The sequence below is a fragment of the Pyrus communis genome, chromosome 13, assembly GCF_041283825.1.
Source record: "Pyrus communis isolate YQ-2024b chromosome 13, ASM4128382v1, whole genome shotgun sequence".
In the NCBI taxonomy this organism is placed as follows: Eukaryota; Viridiplantae; Streptophyta; class Magnoliopsida; order Rosales; family Rosaceae; genus Pyrus; species Pyrus communis.
This window is the reverse complement of record NC_142577.1, coordinates 3,665,266-3,680,395: the sequence shown is the minus strand read 5'-3', so window position 1 is coordinate 3,680,395 and position 15,130 is coordinate 3,665,266. Positions and strand designations below refer to the sequence as shown.

Here is a 15,130-nt window from a genome sequence, read left to right as displayed (position 1 = left end):
TGCCCCCTGTTAATGATTACTTTGCTATCTCAGGTGGTTGCCGCGGCGGTGGCCAAGAAAAAATTGGTCCCCACGAAGAAGACCGTTACTACCGGGCGGACATCATCAACCAAGCGCCCCTGCCAAGACACCGAGACGGGGGATGACGCTCCTCGCCCTTCCAAACGATTCAAGAAGTTGGCTAAGAAAGGGGACCGAGAGATTCATGTTATTCCTAGCGACACTACAGGGACAACTGCTTCTGCCGTCCATTGCGCCTGCCTTGGGGGAAACGGCCGCACCCGTCGAGGCATCCCCCATCCAACAACCGACGGTCATTCTGGAAGAGGTATGATTCCACCGTTATCCTTTGTTTATTTAACCTTCTAGTCGTAACAAAAGTTTCCTCAGGACGATGAGAGCGACGAGAGTGACGAGATCCCGCTGCAGCGTCGCCCTCGACCAGCTAACTCTCCTCCCGTCCATCCTCCTTCTGTGGTCGAGGCAGCCGTCCAACCGGATCCCCCTACGGCGGATCGTGGGAAAAAGGCCCCTGGCTGATCCTGAGGCGACGGTCGAAACGCCATTCCATCCGCAAGATGAAGACCTCCCCATTCCTCCACAAGAAGTTTCCTCAGCCTTTGTAAGTCCTATTTCATTTTGTTGATTTTATCATGACGCACTTGTTCTTAAAGAAATATTAAATGTCAGGTGCCCGAATGTTCATTTCATCGACAATTTTATGCGCCAACAGGCGTTGTCTATATTTACTGGCCACTGTCATGGCCATCAAATGTAGATAACCTCCATCAGCCACGTGAATTGAGAAGCGGTCTTAGGCACTGGGCTTGGCCATTAAGTTCCCTGGGTTCAAGCAACGAACCAGAGGGCATGGCCGAAGTCTCCTCCTGGCAGGTCTAAAAACAATCGCTTTGTCATGCACTTCATGCATTTCACATCTTATTTTCCTTTACGAATTTTCCTTTATGTGCAGCCTTCGTGGGAAGTAGAGCTCGACGTTCTTCTTCAGAGCACGACTGGTGTGGCCGGCTCCTCTGCTGCCCTTGCCGACCCAGTGGAGGCCGTGCCCGAGGCCTAAGCTTTTGTTAAGCTACATGAGCTCCTGTCCCTCTCTGCCTCCCAAGTCTTCCAATGGAAGGGTCTTGACTCTGTTGGGGAGTGCTTAAACGACCTTGCCAGCGGCAGTTACCTGAGCACGGAGAATATCGCCTATCTTACTGACCTTCTGGAGCGGACTTGGTAGCACTTCACTATTTTTGAACAAGCTCTACGGGCCGAGGACGACTTGAAGGCGACCAAGGTTGCGCATAAGGCTGGCCGGGCGGAGGTGGAGGCGATACAAGCAAAGAAAGCGTAGTTGATCGAGTTTGATCGCCGGATCTCCGATCTCCAGCGTCAGATTGATGAGCTTCGACGGCAAAGGTCCGCTGCTGCTTCAGAGCTTAAGAGGGACTTTGAGGCGAATAGAGCTCGGCTTATGGCCTTCGCTGCCGGCGTGCGGCATATCCAGCAACTGCAACTTAACAAGAAGACGAGGCAGGCTAAGATAATTTTGAGCAAAGTGAAGTGGCTGGAGTTGAAAGTTGCCCTCGAGACTTTCCTCCCTTTGACCCCCTAGAAAATTATTTTTATTTTATTTTAGGAGCCTCTCGAATGTATCTGTTCACCCTTTTCTACGAATTAATACAATGGTATTTATTCTTGCATTTCTCACGTGACTGGATAGTACTTTTTCAAAAATTTTCCATTAATCGGCAATTTGTGAATTAAACTGGTCCGATCTCTGAGATGATATGCCCCATTGCCAGGAACTTTGTGAACAATGAAAGGCCCTTCCCAATTTGGCGACCATTTGCCAAACCTAGGGTCTTTAATCCCAACAGGCAACACCGTTTGCCAAACTAATTCTGCTTTGCCGAACGTTTTTTGTCTGACGCGTTGGTTATACGCTCGCTCGGCAATTTTCTTCTGTGCTATTAATAAGTTACCCGCATCGATCCGATTTTCTTTTAAGTCTTCTAATTCTTGTCGCATAGCTTGACTATATTCGGCACTAAACAAACTACTCTGCTCGATCACTCGTAATGAGTTTATACTTAACTCGACTGGTAACATAGCGTCGTGTCCGTAAGTTAACGCGTAAGGAGTCGTTCTGGTGGCCGACCGGGGTGAAGTTCGGTATGCCCATAATGCTTCGTTTAACTTTAAATGCCACAACCCAGGCCTTTCTCTTACCATTTTTTCGAGAATGCCGATCAACACTTTATTGCTTGCCTCAACCTACCCGTTTGCCTGTGGGTAATACGGCGTAGATTGCTCAAGTCGGATATTCAAACTTGCTCCATATTCCCTAAACCTGTCGGTCGTGAATATGGTTCCATTGTGGGTTATGATCGTTTCTGGCACGCCGAATCTGGACACAATATTTTCCTCTGCGAAATTGCATACTTCTTTGGCTGTTAGTTCGGCGTATGACCTTGCCTCGACCCACTTAGTGAAGTAGTCAGTTGCTACTATTATCCACGCATGTTTTGCTGCCCCCGACGATGGCGTGATTTTGCCAATTACGTCCATTGCCCATCCCCTGAACGGCCATGGTTTAGTAACCAAGTGGAGTAATTTGGCCGGGGCTCTCTGCACGCGTCCATGAATTTTGCACAGTACGCATCTACGTGCATATTCGATTCCTTTAATATACTGGGCCAAAAGTAACCGTGTCGTCGAAGCAACCAGCGCATTTTTCGTCCTGATTGGTGAGCCCCACAAATTCCTTCATGTACCTCGGCCATTGCTTGGGCAGCCTCGTGTGGGCTGAGGCACAATAGTAGTAACCCATCCTCGCCCTTTCAGTATAATTCATTTTGGTATGACACGTAATTCGTGGCGAGGACCTTTGTTCTCCGATCGTGTTTCCTATCGGGGTTATCGAGGTATCGTAGCATCGTCTTTCTCCAATTGTCTGGTTGTACCTCGACGACACATACTTCTACGGGTCTCCCCCTTCTAGTAAGGATGGTAGCGACATCACCCTTGTGCGTATTACGTGATTGAGCTGGAGAGTTTGCTGATTGACCAAGGCTGGGTACGATCGCAGAACTGTGGGTGTTACCCGGCTTAGCTTGCCCCCCGTGAGTTGTGCTCCAAAGGCGATTTGGGCGAGTTCGTCGGCATCCGTGTTGTGAATACGCGAAATATGCTCAAATGTGATCCGTTCAAACGACTCGGCCAGATAGGTGGCGACCATGTGATAGGGCGTTAAAGTACAACTCATGCAACGGAACATGCCGTTGAGTTGGTTAATCACGAGTTCAGAATCACCGAGGACGAGAACGCGGGATGCTGGTAAATAGTGTAAAACGTAGAGGCCGATGATGAGAGCTTCATACTCGGCATGATTATTTGTACAGCTGAAATCCAACTTGAGAGAAAAATACCAGCGGTAGTGGTTGGGTGACTGAATGGCAATGCCAACACCAGCCGCGGTCGAAGTACTGGAACCATCAAAATGCATAGTCCAATGGTTATCGCGTGTTGTAACTAAACCGATGTCGACGTCGCTACCCCCAAAACCATAAGGAGAGGGGTGTTAGGCCAAAAAATCAGCAAGAGCTTGGCCTTTGACGGCCTTTTGGGGGACGTATTGGAGACTGAACTCAGATAACGCGAGCGTCCATTTCCCAATTCGGCCTTTGACGATAGGCCGAGTGAGCATGTAACGAATCACAATTGTTTGGGCAATGACCTGCGTAACAGATGGGAGCATGTAGTGCCCAAGTTTTGATGTGGCGAAAAACAAAGCTAAGCACAGTTTTTCGACGGGTGAATAATTTAGCTCCGGCGAACTTAGATTACGGCTAAGATAAAAAACAGTTTGTTCACGTCCCACATTGTTATCTTGCTCGAGGAGACAACCAATGGACTCAGCCGCTGCCAAAATATACAATTTAAGAGGTTCGCAGCGACGAGGTGGAACTAGTACGGGTGGTGTGGAAAGGGACACCTTGATTTGCGTAAATGTCGTTTGATGTTCTTCGCACCATTCGAACTTATTGGAATCCTTAAGTTGGAGGAGCGTAGAGAATGCCTTCATCTTGCCGGCCGAATTGGCGATGAAGCGGCGGAGAAAATTTATCTTCCCGAGCAGTGACTGGAGCTGCTTCTTTGTTGTCGGGGGTGGGGCGCTAATGATTGCGTGGGCTTTATTTTCGTCGACTTCAATGCCGCGATGGTGCACCAAAAAACCCTAAGAAATTACCGGCTGATACACCAAAGGCGCACTTGGCTGGGTTTATTTTGAGATTATTCTTGCGCATGCGAAGGAACGCTTGCCGCAGATCATCCAGGTGCGTTTGGTGGCGCTTTGATTTTACCACCACATCATCGATATAAACTTCGACGATTGTATAGATTAAGTCGTGGAATATCGTATTTATGGCTCGTTGGTATGTGGCGCCGGCGTTCTTGAGGTCGAATGGCATGACTACCTATTCATAGGTACCGAGTGCTCCTGGGCAGCGGAAGGCGGTCTTGTGGATGTCGGCTTCAGCGATAAAGATCTGGTTGTAACCGGCATGGTCGTCCATAAACGATAGCAATTCATGATTGGCTGCAGCATTAATTAGCAAGTCTGAGATTGGCATTGTGTATTCATCCTTGGGAGTGGCCAGATTTAGATTACGGAAATCGATGCAAATGTGGAGGGCTCCACTTTTCTTTAACATCAGGACGATATTGGCCAACCATTCGACGTACCGAGCGGTCCTAATAAACCCAGCTTTTAGAAGCCGAACTAATTCGTCCTTGATGCCAAGTTGCACTTCAATCGAGAACCGGCGTGGGGGTTATCGAAAAGGCCTGGCATATTCTACAAGGTTTCGGTCAAGGCCTGGCATCTCATGATAATTCCACGCGAAACAATCTCTAAACTTATGAAGCAATGTTCGAGGATCATTGGTTGTGCCAACATTGATTTCTTCCAATAGGTCCGTAACCTGGGGTCGATTGCCTTCGAGTTCGGCCAGTGCGGCCTGAACTTTGTCAAAAGATAAAACGGGGCCGTTATCTGCTTCAGCCAAAAATTCGATTAAGTTTATGCCGGAATGTGGCTGCTTAGCAATGGCGTACCAATGGGCCAGCAGACGTTCCATTGTCGACGAAACCACGGCCTGACGCTTTTCTTGCTTGGTGGAGTTAGTCATCGGCATCGGTAAGTAAATCTGCCAAGCCGAGTCTCGCCGAATCCTGTTGGACAGTCTCGGCGCCTACCTCAATAGCTTTCTGTACCAAAATTTTTGTCAGCCTTCCATCCTCGTTAAAACCCTGGAGGGTGATATAGCCAACGTGATCGTCGTAATAGCGAGCCTGAATCATGTTGGTTTCAAATGGCTGATTATCAGCTGGGTGGACTACGACCGATTTGCCGTCCCAAAAGATGAGAACTTGGTATAGTGATGAAGGAATGCAACTGGTTTGGTGGATCCAATCACGGCCGAGTAACGCATTATAGTCGATCTTGGAGTCAATTATAAAGAATGCCGTCATGTGGTGACGACCGGCAACGCTGACTTCTAACGGGAGCACTCTTTTGGTCTGAGACTTGTCGCCGATGAAGCTGCTCATAGTTATTCCTGACGGGATAAACTCGTTATCAAAACTGCGTAAGGCCTTCATGACGGACATCGGCATAATGTTGACTGTGGCTCCGCAGTCGACAAACACCTTAGAAATGGGAAATCCTTCGATAGGAACCGTGACGTATAACGGCTTTAGATGTTGGAGATTAACCGAAGGGGAACGGGGGAATAGTTCGGCTAAAGCTGCCTTAAGGTTGTCGCCATTTTAGACTTCCCCATCGTCGTCGTTTGAGACGAAATCCACTTATGTTGCTTCTTCAGCAACTACGTCCCCATCCAAGAAATTTGACTGATGGGTACTTGGTTGGAACTCAGCCGGTAGGACGTGGACCATACTGATCTCCATATGTTCGAGGATCGAGGGACCCATCGGGTCGTGGTCGTCGTCTTCCACAAAAGTAATCATAGTATTAGTCATTGGAGCATCCTCAATCGGACTTTTGAGTGTCTCGGTGCAAACCAGCTCTTGAGGCGTATTGACTGAGTCTATCTTATTCTGGCTGTCTTCCTCGACCATGTTTACTGCCGAAGATTTATTTTGGTCCTGTACTTTACGGGCTCGTTCTTCGTAGGCGATGCGGGCGTTCTTTGTGTCCAGATACGCATCCAAACTCGCCACCCTTTTTTCCTCATCGGTCGTAAGGTCGAAGAGAGATATAGCCTAGAAAACTTCAAAATGATATCGTAAATGCTGAAGGTCTTCGAGTGAAAAAGGTAATTTGGCGGTGTCGATATCCGTGTAAGGATCGACCTCAAAGCCGAGGACCCGAGCCTCTCGTATATGTTGGAATCTAGCTTTCATTGCTGGGTCGGAAGTTTTGTAGATAATTTGCTCGGCATCAGGGCAAGTTAGTGCTAGGTCGAAGGCTTCCTGACACGCCTTGGGTAGTCCGTACAAGTCATTGGCGGAATATTTCTTATGAAACTCCTGCATGTACTCTAAGGAGTCACCGAGGAATGGAGGGTGTAGATTGTGTCGTATTTTGATGAACGGTTCTAGCGGTGGTAACAGAGAAAGTTTCCTTTTAGCCTCTTGTCTAAAATGTTCGAGACAAGCTCTCGTCTCCCCAGGCCGGAGAAGGAGCTTGATGCGTTTCTCGGACTCTTCAATGGTGGTCTCAAAGTCACGAGCCGCTACCTTTTTCCCTTCGAGTAATTCGGTCATGATAGTCGGGGTTGGCTGATTATCAATACTTCCCACGGCCTCTTTTGGCTGCCACCGGTTGGCAGGGTTAGCCTGCGCTTCTCGTCGCCGAGCCATGCAATCTATCCGTTGGCGACGACGTTTTTGAGATTTAGACAACGCCGTATATAGGCCAGTCGGAGAATTGTAACTGTACCAGCGTTGATCTAGTGTCCTGGGCGGTTTGAAAGTTTTTCGATCGACTGGCGAGCCTGAACTGCTGGCATTGCGCGAGTAATAATCCTCGTTATAAAAAGGTACGTCAAAGTCAAGACGCCGCCTGACCAGGTCCTGGTCTTTTGTTCGTACCTGTGGGACGAGTCTCTTAAACACTTGGCGTCATGGACCATTACTAAGTTCCCTTGGCGATTTTGTAAAGGTCGTGGATGGTGGTCCTGAAGTTGGTGCCGAAAATGTCCTCTTTCTAGGTTCGACTGGTGTTTTACAATGGTTGCATAAAACCATTGATTCAAGAGTTTCCTCGGAACTCAACCCCGTCATAGGCTCATCGATGGTCGGCCTCGAGCGCTCCGTATGTGGTGCATTTGAAAACAAATCAATCTTCAGTCTTGGTTGACCATGATAGGAGCATATTCATGCGACTTAATTAGCTTGTTCTCGTGCATTTATGTTGTGTTTATTTAGCTATTTTAGTGTTTAAAGCCACTTTTGTGTATTTTCAGAGTATAAGGCCAAAATGTGCAAGAAGATGCAAATTGGAGTCTTTTGGAGCGAAAGAGGAATGAATGAGTTGAAGATTTGAAGAAACGACGAATTCCTACGCCAACGATGAATTCTTACCAAAACGAGGAATCCTACTCAAACAAGGTTTCCTATTTTAGGAAAGTTGACCCTAAGTTTCCCGTTTTGGTAACCTTTCCTAATCTTAAACGTCCGCATTTTCTAGCCACTTTGAAATCCTTGTAGGCGCTTTAGGACACAAAACGAAGGCCATAGGGCCCTTAACACCCAATGCCGTGGGCTTTAGCCCAAGCCCCTTTCCTTGCCGTGCAAGGGGGGGTATTTCTGGCCCATTTCATGCACTAAACCCTAGCCTTACTCCTTGCAGCCGCACCTCTCCTTCCATATTTATTCAGCCACTTATTCCCATTCCTTCCCATAATCTATTTAACCTAATTCACATTCCCAAGCCGTGGACTTCCATTCCCCTCTCATTCATTCACAAATTCACTTCCCATTCATTCTTAAAACCGTATTATCCTATCACCCTAATCCCTTGCAGCCGCAAGCCACCATCCATATTTCACCCTAAAGCTTTCTAAATCCATCTCAGCCACACCCTTTAATTCACCCTAGAATCTCATCCATTGATTCATAATTTTCAGCCACTAATATACACATATTGCACCCTAGCCGCACCTAATTCTCCCATTCATTCATTCCATACACATTCAGCCACATTTACAACCTAATTCTCTAAAAGCCGCAGCCACCATCCATTCTCTCCCATTCTACACTTTCACCCTAACACTAATCAGCCACCATTCTCCCAATTTCTCCCATTGCCGCAGCCACCTTTCCATATCCCCTTACCATTCCATCCACCATACAAACCACCCTACACCACCCTATAGCCTTGCCGCACCACCTTATCACCATAACTCCAACCCTAAACCAGAAACACATCCAAAAACCACCCACAACCAATCTGCCGCAGAAGGAGAAGAGGAAAGAGGAGCTTCGACGCGCACCAATTCACGTGGATTCGTTGGGCGTTCTAGGTGTAATCAATCCTTTGTGCTTTATGTTTAAATTCAATTGTAATTCTCTTTTTGTGAACATGAGAGGCTAAATCCCCCTAGTTAGCTAGGGGGTGATTCGAAACCATGTTTATGCTTGCAATATGAATTGATTACTTTTGGTTGGAATTTCATGAATGATTGATTCAATTCGTTTAACTGTGTGATTGATAACTTGTTTGTGTATGTTTATTGAGAGTGCACGCTTAATGTTCATGCATGAATTTGACGCTAGAATATAAGTGAGTTTCACCTAATAGTTATGAACTTATATTCACAAGTAGTGGAGGTTGCTTATAAACAATCGCGTTAAATGAATTCTTGGCACTAGTTTCATGCTCATCATAGTAACGAATGCCTCGTCAACACTTATAGTTTTCATGATGTTTAATGATCTTTGATTGTATCTTTATTGTGCTTTTCACGTAAAGGACTTTTGGAGAATGTTTTGAATTGCGTTGCGCTAACCCATCCAATTCATTAACTTAAGGAGAACTTGACGGTTAATTTAAGCGGACCTAATTAACCCGGAGTGTTGAGTTTCATAATTTATCGAAAGACCAACTGAAAATCAAAGTGTATGCAAGTGTAACATGTGTGGAGAAGAACCTTCTAGCTAGCATTCATCCATATTTTCATCACATTCATATTTAGAATCTGCCCTAATTTACAATCTGTGCATTTAGTTTAATTTCGTCAAAAACTCAATCCCCCCTTACTTTTGTGTCCAATTTAGTTAGAAAGTATCTTAGTTTGTGTTTTTAAGCATTTTGATTCATTCTATTACCCAATTTCGTCCAAAGTTACCAAAGTGCTCAAAACTGCCCAGAAAGTGATTTTAAGGCAGTTTTGAGTGTTTTGGGGCTGTTTTGAGTCTTTTGATTTGTTTGAGTGTTTTTATTGTTAGTTTTGCGTTCTTTGAGTCTAGTTTAGTGTTTCAAACTTTATTTTACGTTTTTGAGTCAGTTTCCAAGTGATTTTGCAATCCCTCCTAATCCCCGGTTAAGAACGATCCCTACTTATTCATATACTACAATTGTCACAAGAGGGTTTTAATTTGTGTGCTTACTTAGTTCGCATCAAATTTTTGGCGCCGTTGCCGGGGATTAGCAACTTTGCTAATCCCTTGGATTGTATTTTCTGTTTACTTTATTTTTGTTAAGTTTCTGACCTTATTTTGTTTTCCTTGTTTTAGGTACTAGTGCATGACTCGGAGTTCTCAACCGATTCGTGAGGACATCTTAGATTTTGACAGTGACTTTGAGAGGACTTTGAGACGAAGGAAGAAGCATCACGAATCAAATCCACCAAGCCCGGAACCTGAGCTTGAAGAACAAGTTCTAGAAGAGGAAGAAGAAGCCACGGCAGGGATCTTTGAGGAACCCACGGCAAGGGTATTTGAAGAGCCACAAGTCATGGCCGTGGACAACCGGACGCTTAAGGAGCTTTCCGCCTCGGGATTGGATAATGCCACACCCTTGTGTATCCAATATCCCCCACCTGCTGAAGGGAAGACTGAGGAGTTTGAGTTGAAGTCAAGCTTGCTCCATCATATTCCGAAGTACCATGGGTTGTCCATGGAGGATCCGAACAAGCACCTAAAGGAATTTGAGGTGGTGTGCTCAAGCATGACTCCCGTCAACGTCGACGGAAGCATTTTGAAGATGAAGGCTTTTCCATTCTCTTTAATGGACAAAGCCAAGGATTGGTTATACGACTTAGCTCCCGGAACCGTTACATCGTGGGAGAGCATGAAGAGGGCCTTTCTGGAGAAGTTTTTCCCAACTTCTCGAATCATCCTTTTACGTAAAAGGATAAGTGGCATTCAACAAGATGAAGGTGAGTCATTTCCTACGTATTATGAACGTTTTAAATCTCTTGTTGCTTCTTGTCCACAGCATCAGATGAAGGAGGAGTTGCTTCTGCAATACTTCTACGAGGGGCTCCTACCAATTGAACGTCAAATGCTCGATGCCTCGGCGGGTGGAGCATTGGTGGACAAAACGCCCAGGGATGCCAAGGTCTTGATCGCTAACCGAGCATTGAACGCTCAACAGTATGAGGGAGTAGGCCAAAGAGGACCTCCACGGCACCAAGTGCAGGAGGTAAGTTCCACCCCCGATATTCATTCCCAGTTAGTTAATCTTACTTCCATTATGTCTCAGATGGCCGAAGGCATGAGGATGCAAGGACCGGTTGTATGCGGGGTGTGTTCGATCCAAGGACATGCTTCTGAGAAGTGCCCGCAACTCATAGAAAATGGTGGTTGGGAAAGCGCCAACGCGATTGGATTCCAGGGTCAGAACCAACCAAGGAACGATCCGTACTCAAACACTTATAATCCAGGTTGGCGAGACCACCCAAACTTCAAATGGAGAGAGCCCCAACAACCACCACAACAAGGGGGATTTAGGCAACAACCTCCGGGCTTCTTCACCAAGCCATTCGCACCCACACAAGCACCTCCACAATTTGCCCAAACAAGTTCAGGTAACAGGTTAGATAATGATACACTTCTGAAGTTACTAACGAATTTGTCTCAGGGGCAAGAAAATCAAGCCAAAGCGATGCAGAATCAAGAAAAGAGGGTGGATCAATTGGAAAAACAAATTGGCCAAATTGCGGAGTTTGTAGGGCAATTCCGAGACCAAGGCAAGCTCCCTAGCTCAACCATTCCAAATCCGAAGGGAGGCTTTGAAACCGCCAACGCAATTACCTTGAGAAGTGGCAAGGAAGTTGGAACCACCCCACAACCACCAAAATCAAGCGAAGAAGAGGATGAAAAGATGCAACATGAAGAGGAGGATGCAAGCAAGCCCACGGCAAGGGTACAAACACCCTTGCCGCAACTATCAAGGGACATTAATGCACCCAACTTATCTCATTCGGCCACCAAAGGTAAGTTGGGGTCAAAATTGATTAATTCTAACTTTGTTCCACCCGATGTTCCTTTTCCTAGCAGATTTTTGCAATCCACGAAAGAAGAGGAGGGAAAAGATGTTCTAGAGACATTTAGAAAAGTTCAAGTCAACATACCCCTTTTGGATGCAATCAAGCAAATCCCGAAGTATGCGAAGTTCTTGAAAAAGCTTTGTACAACAAGGAAACGGATTCAAGAAAAAGAGGTGGTTCATGTAAGTGAGAATGTCTCTGCCATCTTGCAACGGAAACTACCACCCAAATGCAAAGATCCAGGTAGTTTCACTATCCCGTGTGTAATTGGAAATACAAAGTTCGAACATGCTATGCTAGATTTAGGTGCATCAATTAATGTCATGCCATACTCTGTTTATGCATCTATAAATCTAGGAGAGCTTAAAAATGATGGTGTTGTTATACAATTAGCTGATCGATCTAATGCATACCCGAGAGGAGTCTTGGAAGATGTTTTGGTGCAGGTAGAACATTTGATTTTTCCTGCAGATTTCTATGTGCTTGACATGGATGATTCAACCTACTCTCCACCATCACCGCTCTTACTTGGACGACCTTTCATGAAAACAGCTCACACCAAGATTGATGTGGCCAAAGGAGCTTTAACTATGGAGTTTGGTGGTGATACAATTAACTTTAAAGTTTCTGAATCCATTAAGAGTACTAATGATGTTCATTCTTGTTGTGTTATAGATGTGCATAAGGACTTAGGGCCGAAAGGATCCGCACCAATCAAGAAGGATGCATCTAGAATCACCATTAAGGAAGGAATTGGATTGGAGCACAACGAGCACGCCATTACCATAAAAACATCCAATATGGCCGTGCCTTGTGCTAAAATTGGCGAGATAGTGGCTGCCCTAGGGACATTGCCACAACATCCTAGTAAGTCTCCAATCCCAATTCCGATTCCCATTTCAAGTAATAGGTTGTTACCTTCTGTGGTGCAGGTGAAAAACCAATTTAAAGGTGGTGGGAGCATGTACATGGAGTGTCGGAACCCAAGCACCAAAATCAGGGAGGATCACTATCCCCTCCCATTCATCGAGCCGTACTATGAGAAATTTCAAGGAGTATACTGTGGAGGACATAACCCTCCATTCCGTGAGCCAGAGTGAGGAGTAAAAGAAGGTTTCGTCCGGCTGGAAGACGTTAAAGCAAGCGCTTCGTGGGAGGCAACCCATGCAATCAACAAAGGAAGAACTTGGGCATCGCTCCACACTCAGATTTGCGTCCCTAAACCCTTCCCTTTCTTGCTTACTTTATGTTTTGTGTAATGTTTTTTTTATTGTGTCTAAAACATTGAGGACAATGTTTAGTTTAAGTGTGGGGGGGTAACATTCTGTTTTGAGATATTTTTGCATGAAATTCGTAGGGTTTTACCACCTAACATGTTTAAACTTGTTCTTTGCTGTTTTTAAGTGTTTTTAAGCTATTTTAGAGTGTTTTAGAGTGTGTTGACTTAAAAATCCGAAAATACCATAAAAATTTGAAAAATTGTTTTGAAAAACCCAAAAAGAGTTGTGTTTGTGTGTTTGTTTGTGTCGTAGGTTACCTTCCAACACAATGATGAGGATTTGGTTTTTAATTGCATGATGGTTAAAGAAAGTTACAAACATGGATGGACGTTGGATATACTCTTTGGTTTATGCTTGTTTGTAGTTATAGTTTACGAATTCACATGTAATCACAAATGATAAAAAAATTAGTTTTTGTAACATGCTTGAAGGAATGAACTCAAACTAACGCTACATCCCGGTGAGACTTGAGCCTAAATGTTATTTGGACAGTTAAAATCTGTGCATTAATGTTTTCTAAAGTTGTTGCATGATCTCATTATTCTTTGCTTGGTTACTACTTAGAAGGCGTTTCATCATTTAGTTCCAAATGCTAGAACTCATGCCCATTTCATTCAAAGCATGTTATTGATTTGCATAACACACATTCAAGATGAAGTTGTGTAGTGACCACCACCTTAGCCAAAAAGCCGTGTGCCCTATGTCATTATGTTTTGTAGGTTTTTAACCCCATTGAGCCTTGTTAGCCTTCATTATTTGTTAACTCATGTTTTCCTCACCTAGCCTAGATTAGGACTATCCATACCCTTGTTCTTGAAGCATAGCAAAGCATGATCCAAATTGAAGTCCTTTTGATTTATGTTGGCAGAAAACAAGTGTGGGGGAAGTGTTTTTCATGAGGAATTGTGTGCTATAGGCACGAAAAAAAAAAAAAAAAAAAAAAAAAAAAAAAAGAAGAGAGAAAGAAAAAAAAAATTCGTGGAAAAAGAAAAAAAAAAAAAATGAAGAAAAAGTTGAAAAGTTGAGAAAAAGAGTTCCAAAGTATTGTTTGTTGAAGTAAGGGTCCAAAACAATGAATTCGGCCCTAAGGAGTTGTCTAAATCTTTCCCTTGTGTTTTAAAGTTAATTTCTGCAATCTAAGTGAATTCTAAGTCTTAATTTCATTACTTTACTTGCTAATGCTTAAAGAACTTTTGTTTATCCCTACCTTTCCTTGTTAGCCAACACCCCAAGCCCCGTTACAACCCTCTACTTCTATCTTGAGTGTTGTGCATTTCAATTGTGGAGTTTGAATTTGGTATGAGCATATGGTGTCACTGGTTCTCGCATCTAAGTAGTAGCATTCCATTCATGAGATCATATATAAACACGTTTAATTACTCTAGAAATTGCTTTCTTGGTTATAACATATGTGAGTACTAGTCTTTCATGTTTACATTAATCTTCTCACATATAACTAGTGTAGGGTGTGTAGTCAGAAAATCTGAGTGAAAATTGAGTGCATAACCAGTGAGGAATTGAGGGAATTCTCTAAGGCATGTTACTACATTCAAAATGTGTTTTAATTGATTAAATGTGAACTAGTGAATGGTGACTATGATTAAGTGTGTGCTTGAGGGGAAGGAATACTAAAAGCCATGTGAGTAATGATTTTTGACATGTCATGTTTCATTGGAAATCCCTGAGGCAAACGTTGGAAGGTTTAGGTTATGTTTTGTTTGTTTTGTTTCGTATTGCTTACTTTAGTTGTTTTGCTTTGCTCGAGGACTAGCAAAAGTTAAGTGTGGGGGAATTTGATAGGAGCATATTCATGCGACTTAATTAGCTTGTTCTCGTGCATTTATGTTGTGTTTATTTAGCTATTTTAGTGTTTAAAGCCACTTTTGTGTATTTTCAGAGTATAAGGCCAAAATGTGCAAGAAGATGCAAATTGGAGTCTTTTGGAGCGAAAGAGGAATGAATGAGTTGAAGATTTGAAGAAACGACGAATTCCTACGCCAACGATGAATTCTTACCAAAACGAGGAATCCTACTCAAACAAGGTTTCCTATTTTAGGAAAGTTGACCCTAAGTTTCCCGTTTTGGTAACCTTTCCTAATCTTAAACGTCCGCATTTTCTAGCCACTTTGAAATCCTTGTAGGCGCTTTAGGACACAAAACGAAGGCCATAGGGCCCTTAACACCCAATGCCGTGGGCTTTAGCCCAAGCCCCTTTCCTTGCCGTGCAAGGGGGGTATTTCTGGCCCATTTCATGCACTAAACCCTAATTCTAAACCCTAGCCTTACTCCTTGCAGCCGCACCTCTCCTTCCATATTCATTCA

General features: G+C 44.4%; 1 protein-coding gene and 1 pseudogene across 1 annotated transcript; one reads left to right on the top strand and one right to left on the bottom strand.

Moving 5' to 3' along the window:
• LOC148691610 (WAT1-related protein At4g30420-like) overlaps positions 1-15,130 on the bottom strand; it is a 39,650-nt pseudogene that overhangs the window by 12,603 nt on the left and 11,917 nt on the right.
• Positions 9,782-12,477, top strand: LOC148691611 (uncharacterized). Its single transcript, XM_088682834.1, has 2 exons — positions 9,782-10,922; positions 12,461-12,477. Exons 1-2 carry the CDS (start codon positions 9,782-9,784, stop codon positions 12,475-12,477), a joined length of 1,158 nt encoding a protein of 385 aa, XP_088538960.1.